We start from the raw sequence: 7223 nt of genomic DNA, 5'->3' as shown, positions 1-7223 counted from the left end.
AAGAAGGAGCACGAGAAACTGGAGAAATACCAGGGCCTCAGAGAGGAACTGGAGAAGGCCTGGAAGGTGAAGACCACAGTGGTGCCTGTGGTCATCGGGGCCCTCGGGGCAGTCACCCCCAAACTGGAGCAGTGGCTCAAACAGATCCCAGGAACAACATCAGACATCTCAGTCCAGAAATGTGCAGTTCTAGGCACAGCCAAGATACTGCGCAGAACCCTCAAGCTCCCAGGCCTCTGGTAGAGGACCCGAGCTCAGAGGATGAAAGAGACCACCCACGGAGGGTGAGAGGGGAATTTTTTTTTTTTTTATATATATATATTTTTTTTTTTTTTTTTTTCTGCTCTTTTGGTTTAATTGGCAATAAGTTCATTCTTCGTCATGTGAGGAGTTTTCGTCTGTCCAGTATTTTTTAATTCAATCCCTCAAGTTTGATTCATGATTCCTTAGATACAGGAATTGCTGCATTGAGTCAACTAAAGAAACGTTGACTTTCTGAATAATTTCATTGATGATCAAATGTTATCCATCCATTTTCTAACCTGTCCCTTAGTGGGGTCAGGAGGTGCTGGTGCCTCTCCAGCCAACGTTCCGGGCGAGAGGTGGGGTCACCCTGGACAGGTCACCACTCTGTCGCAGTGAGTGATAAAATATTAATCATATTTATTAATAATTACAAAAGCCAAACATGAATGCAAATTTTGATTCCCAACATTGGTATATTTTAAATTAAACCAACTTTATGAAAACATATTTCCTTTAAACAAGTGCAATCTTGTCTGACAAAAGGAAAAATTTTATATAATTTTCTTTAAGAAACCAAAGATGAGCAAAATGTTGCTGTGATTTCCATGCATATCACACACTGTTCTGCAGACTTACACTGTTTTTAGCGTAGTTGCCTCCAAAGTCAATCATCAGCCTCAGAGCGTTCAGGATCAGAGCGTCGACGTCTGGATCCAGTTGAATTTCACTGGTGTAGTTCTTCACTAGGAGGATGTGGTTCTTTGGGATCCCCAGACTGGAGCTGAAATCACGCATCTGTTGAAAAAAAAAAAAGTTTATGCAGAGCCTAATACAGAGAGAGAGATTCTCATGTTTCTATAACTCACCTTTTTCTTTAAATGTTTGCTCCTGTAGACGTTTTTCAGATTTTTTTCTGTTTCCCCACAGGCTGTATCAATGTGGGTGAGAATAGCAAACTGAGGGATTCCTGTGGATACAGAGAGTTTCTTTGCATGTGTTATGTTATGTTACCAGAAATAAATATATTTTAACAAGTACAGCAAAGAACACTCTTAGATTATGGTTAGGAGCAAATCATAAAAAGTGGCAAACATTTCATGACACAATTTAAAAAAAACCTGTGGATAAATCTTAATTTCATTTTTGCAACACATTGCATTATACAACCTATTAATATTATTGACGACGTAAAGTGTTTACAGTATTTACTCACTGCTGTAAACATCATTTGATTGTACAGTTTGTTTCTTACCCAGCTCCTGGGCTGCTTCTCTGATTTCTCTCATTTTCTGTAAAATAGACGGCCTCAAATATGATGCATTATTGTCATAAATGTAAACCAGAACATGAACTCTGTCACTGATGGACGGGTAAGAGTTGTAGCCAGAATCACCATCAGAAAGAGAAGCTGAAGGATTGAACTGTGGGAAAAACATAATGTGTATTAAGTCAAATTGGTATTAAATGTGTATACCTTATAAGGCAAGCCAACTGTGATAAATTTAGGATCTGAGCTTTCTAGGTGCCTAATGAAGATCTTTCTTAAAGGAATTTTTTGCTCTTGATGCCTTTGATTATTAGTAGTTAGACTGGAAGAAACATAGAGAGAGCAGGGGAAGACATGGAGTAAATGTCCTGGGGCAGGAAATGAAGCAAGAGAGATGCATTGAGGAATGTGGCCTCTGAAGATGATGAGCCTGCTCTACCATTGAGATATGTGGTGCTGCAATTGAAGTTAATTTTAAAAGTAAAAAGTAAAAGGATATATTTATACCCTGTATCCATCCTTTATGTGTCCCTTCAAGGCCAGTATGATGTCGTCTGTTCTGACTCCTCTTCCATCTCCATCTGCCAGACCCATGACGTCATTGAACACAAAGGGATAAAAGTTTCCTCTACCTTCTTTCTTGAATTTATAGGTTTGATACTGAAAGAAAAAAAAGATTAAAAGGTTTTTATGTAAGGTAAGCTAAGGTAATTTTATTATATAGCACATTTTCAGCAACAAGGCAATACAACATGCTTTACGGGAATTAAAAGAAAATACAAACAAAATAACAAACCAAGGGAAAGAGCAAAAGAAGAAAAAGAGTCTAATGTTGATCTAAAGTATGTAAACGAGGTGCTCCTGTTCAGGGTTGCTAGAGAAGTATAAGTCATTATTCTCTGGGCTTTCTATGTATGCTCTAAGTTTGTAAAAGTAATGAGTACTCCACAGTTTCTAAGTAATAATAAACACTAAATGTTCCTGTTCTGGAAGAGTTTTTTTCTGGATTCTATGTTCGGTCTAATTCAATAATGCAATAATAGGAGTCTCTTTGTATAATAATCTAAAAATTAATCTAAGAAGTATAATATTGGTCTAAATAGTGAGTACTCCACTGTTTCTAAAAAAAATAAGCTAAAGAGTGACTAATTCCTTTTCTGGGTTAAAAGTGAGTACTCCTCAGTTTATAAATAACTGATAACTAGGATGAAAAGACAACATTGGGTAGGATATGGCACATAAAGCAAGACAAAAACAAAGACATGCTGGCAAAGGCGTTGAGGTCAGGGAGTGTGTCTGTAACTATGACGTGCTTGCAGATTAGCCCATGTCTCTCACAGCCTGTTCTCCCAAATAAAGTCTCTGATAAAGGTGGAAATATCAAGAGCGAGACCTTGAGAGTTCAGCCATAAGATTCCACCTTCGCCAAGAGCTAGACAGAAAAGGGCAAATTACTTGCATCGCTGCAAAAAATATATTTTAAATTGTGAGAAGAGCTGTAAATTAAGGAGGACCAAAACTGACATAATAAAAAATAAAAGCAGAAATATATATGCAGTCTGCCAGATAAATCAGATACATTTTCACTCAGACATGTGGAGACTGAGTTGATACACCAAGGTGACACGAGTAAAAAGTCATGTTATTAGAAAATGTGAATGTTGAATAAAACAATATATTCACCTTCATGGTGAAATTTTGGTCAGAGCTTGTACCATATAGATTGTACAGAGCTATATTGGTCATTCTCCCTTGCAGGACGTTGTTGACAGAGTTGATGAAGCTGGACTTTCCTGCACCGATCGGTCCACAGAGTAAAACTCTGATGGGTTTGACTTCTTCATTTTGAGATTGAAAATTCTTCACATACTGCAGAAGTTCCTGTTTGTTTCTGTTAAAATGTGAAAATAAAAGTTACAATTAAAATAATTGTATCTGCCAGAACAAACTTTTTGCTCCTGTGATCCTTTATGGCTTCATTTACACTTTGTTAGAATCATGTAGGAGTTGTTTGTTAAAAAAAACACCTCCCATGTTTTTCAAACACTGATAATCATCACAATGAGATGCGACACACATCCCTTAATAAAATAGTGAATTGTTCTGCATTTGAGGATTGATATGAGCATCCTGTTTTAAATCAGTAAATCTCTGAAATGACACATTATCTTATCCATGAATTTGATACATTTTAATGTTTAAGTGTTTAAGTGGGATAATTTACTGTCCTGTCCTACTCTGTTGGACAGAGAAAGGACTTTTCAAACCTTCAAAGTGTAACCTAGACAACTTTTAAAGAGTAGCTGTGTGTCTCCATACGGTCCAAGTTGGGACATGGGAAACCCTCACCATGTCCAAGGCACTGCAGAGGTTTCAGAGCTGAAAGAGGTCAGTTACATAAGACAATTGTCCTTTTTATATGTTTGTTTAATGCCTCTCACTAAGGAGTTGTTGATTGTATATTGTGACTATTATTGTTCTTTGTCATTCTTCATGCTTAAATATCTGAATTTTCATATCTGAATGTCTCTCTCTATCCATCACCACATTTTATTTCATCAGGGATCATTCATTAATTTGATTCATCACCTGTTATATAATTCTTTTGTCTTTTTCATCAGCAGCTAGATTACATGTTGGTAGTTAGAGGAAGAGTTTTTTTTTACACATTTCACTTGTAAATTTGGATTATTTTGTTCATAAATTCTCAGACTTGATTGGAGACAAGTGTGTTTCTGATCATTCCTTGTATTGTGAGGAGTTTTCTGCTGTCCAGTAGCTTTGAATTCATTCCTTCCTTCTATTGTCAGTGAAAATAAAATTGCTTTTGTTTTTTGTTTTGTTTGTTTGATTTTTCCAAGTATCTTTACAGAAAAACCTACTTTGATCAACTCTTTCTGCAATTCTGCCACAGTTGAGAGACACATACTGTGCAGCTGTTGTTCCTTTTACATTGTTTTATCTGTTTTCTTTGACAAAACCTGAAAATAAACGTATAATAACTTACTCAAATATGCAAGGCTAAACAAGTTAGAAAACACTAAGCAAACCTGATAGGATTATAAACTGGTTGTTTTACTATCTGATGATGCAAAGAGCAACAAACACACTGGTGACATGCAGATGTACAGAAACAAATCTACTCACCCCCAGGGTATTTCTCTCCATGGAGTTGTTAAAACTGTAATAGAAGATAAAGAGCAACGTCTAAAAGAATTAGTCTTGCAAAAAGTAAGTAAAATTTGGTATTTAATTTGTATTTGATAAATTACTTGGGTCAAATTAGTAAAATGTTCCAGAAGTTCATTTGATAATTAGTAAAGGAGCAAAAAACTTGTTTTGATGTAACTCCAGTTCTACTCACGTGGAGATGGTGGAGGAGCTGAAAACAGCAAAACAGATTAAGATTAGGATTACTTAGGTCAAAACTATTGCTATTATAAGATTAGCTATTTTTGTGTGAGTGAAAATACACAGAAGAAATAGTTTCTGAACTGAAACTGAGTTTGTAAATAACAAAACAAAAGTTGAATAAACTTGCCCTGAAGATAATTTTGTAATTAAAATTCAAATCATGCATCCATTACTATACTTTTAGACAATTACTCGTCACATCAGTTTAGAGTTATATTCTATAATGTCAATTTATAATGGTTTAGCAATAGTTTAATTTAATTATGTTAAGTCATTTAAAAATGAAAGTAACTTTAAACCATATAACTTCCTGCATCTTAATCAAACAACCGTGTGTTACTTACCAGGTGAAGAAGAAGAACCCCCCATGACTGGGACAAAAATGTGCTATGAGAGAAAGCGTGAGAATGAATGGTTAGTTTTTTCTCTCCATATTGTTTTGTTTTTATTATTTTACAAATAATAATAATAAATAATTGTTTTATACTTTTTGATTTCAGGATGGATACAATTCTTTGTGTCATTACCGCCCCTCAAGGTGGATACCAAACTGATGAAGAAATCAAAACACAAAAACAAGCCAAACTGCAGTGGGCAGAGAGGGCCTCAGAAGGAGGGCTAGGACAAAAACAAGACTAGAGTTCAGAAAATCATGAAGGAGCACAGAGTCTGGTGGCCTAGAGGCTGGAGGAGCTTGATGCCAACAGGACAGCAACGCCGGGCGAGGAGCTTGGTGCCCACAGTGGCTGCCGGTGAGGAGACGTGCCAGGTGCTGGTTCTGCAGCAGCCTTGAAGGTTATGTGAGAGGTGATGTTGGAGACAAGGAAGTTGCTGCTGAAAAACTGGTGTAAATAGTGGGTTTTAAAGTTCTGATAAGTGGAGCAAGCTGGAAATCATGAAGATAGTGACAAAAATAACGAGGACGCGTGGAGGTGACAGACCAATTGGAAAAGCTGTGGGGGGCTGATACCAATGAGGAGTGGTCTTGAACTGTGGAGGATTGTGGTAGAGGTGGATGATCCTGAAATGAGGTGAGTTGTGGTCGAGGTGGATTGGGTCTGTTAAACTCCACCTCTTCAAATATGTCCATCAATCCAAGAGATGACAGGAGTGAAAATTCTGGTTCTAAAACTGTCTTGAGGTGAGAAGCAAGACTCACCCATCCCCAAGGTGAGGTTATGGTGGAAATATTGACCAGTTTTAACCTGATAGTTCTTAGAAAGTCCTTCATACTCTCACGCTGAAGAATTTTTGCTGTATCCAGGTGGCTGGTTCCAAACGAAGGCAGCAATTGGATTTGATGATTTAATGAAGAAATTATGAAATATAAAATAAATCTAAGAACATCCAGCCAGGGGACACTGGGAGAATACTGGGAAGCAAAGGGAAATGACTGGAGGAACCAGCAAGGAGTGACTGATAGAGAGGAGCTTAAGTACTGGGAGGTTGATTGCTGAAACAAGAAGAACTGGGCTAATTGGCAAACTGATCGCAAATATGAGGGGGAGAGAGAGAAGAGAAAGAGAGGGAAGGTGCTCAGGGAGCTAGAAAATAAATCAACAATAAAGAATAATAGACACAAGAAATTATTAAACTACTGTAACTAAGAATAACTAGAAGAATTAAACACTATGAAGGACTGAACTACAGTAAAGCCAAAACAAGATTAATCTAATCAAAATAAGAAATAACAGAATAGTAAGAAAGGACTGGACCAAAGTAAAACAAAAACTTAGCAGATCTGAACAAAAGAACTAAGAAACACAGAAAATAAAACCCGACTAATCAACTCAAGGTGTGACAGTTTGCTGAACTTTACTAACGCAAACCCAAAATTGTCTAAAATCGCCCAAACACATGAATTCATGTGTTTGGGCAGCTGTACGGCAGGTCTTTTATCTGCTAAACCTACCTGAAAAGTTGATGTGCTTCAGGGAAGGAGAAGGGATGAAATGGTAACAACGCCCAGGTACAAAGGTATTCAAAGGATATTAGTTTCACTTTAAGTTTTAATAGATCATGTGATTTATAGGAAGAACCCTTGGATTATATGATACATTTAGTACATCGCTTTGATTTCACTAGTTTGCTTTGGCATAACTCTACATCAACATGACTTATTACCACCATCTAATGTCAAACTCAAGGCCCCAAATCCAGGCCACCATGACTTCATGTGGGGCCACATCGATAAGAGTTGTGTGCTTAAATGTTATTGTAGCAGTAAAAAAATCTGTTTTTATTTTAATAGTGCCAAATTACATTAAATAGTTAGAATTAACTATAATTTAATTTT

The 7223-nt window shown here is 36.8% G+C and overlaps 1 protein-coding gene and 1 long non-coding RNA gene across 2 annotated transcripts; both read right to left on the bottom strand.

Annotated features, from left to right (window-relative positions):
- Positions 1 to 858: 858 nt before the first annotated feature.
- Positions 859 to 2107, bottom strand: LOC148160475 (interferon-induced protein 44-like). The gene is made up of 4 exons (XM_088003857.1): positions 2021 to 2107; positions 1499 to 1667; positions 1113 to 1213; positions 859 to 1041 (listed from the first exon to the last, which is right to left on the bottom strand). The coding sequence occupies exons 1-4, from the start codon at positions 2105 to 2107 to the stop codon at positions 859 to 861; spliced, it is 540 nt and encodes a 179-aa protein (XP_087859983.1).
- A 1151-nt stretch (positions 2108 to 3258) lies between these two features.
- Positions 3259 to 5316, bottom strand: LOC148160474 (uncharacterized). The gene is made up of 4 exons (XR_015765087.1): positions 5272 to 5316; positions 4878 to 4895; positions 4661 to 4694; positions 3259 to 3404 (listed from the first exon to the last, which is right to left on the bottom strand). It is a non-coding gene; the product is annotated as an uncharacterized LOC148160474 (long non-coding RNA).
- Between the last annotated feature and the right edge of the window lie 1907 nt (positions 5317 to 7223).

The sequence above is a fragment of the Poecilia mexicana genome, unplaced genomic scaffold (assembly GCF_051168715.1).
Source record: "Poecilia mexicana isolate PSO_F unplaced genomic scaffold, ASM5116871v1 scaffold_2, whole genome shotgun sequence".
NCBI lineage: Eukaryota > Metazoa > Chordata > Actinopteri > Cyprinodontiformes > Poeciliidae > Poecilia > Poecilia mexicana.
The sequence above is the reverse complement of the archived record's forward strand: the minus strand, read 5'-3'. Positions and strand labels throughout refer to the sequence as shown.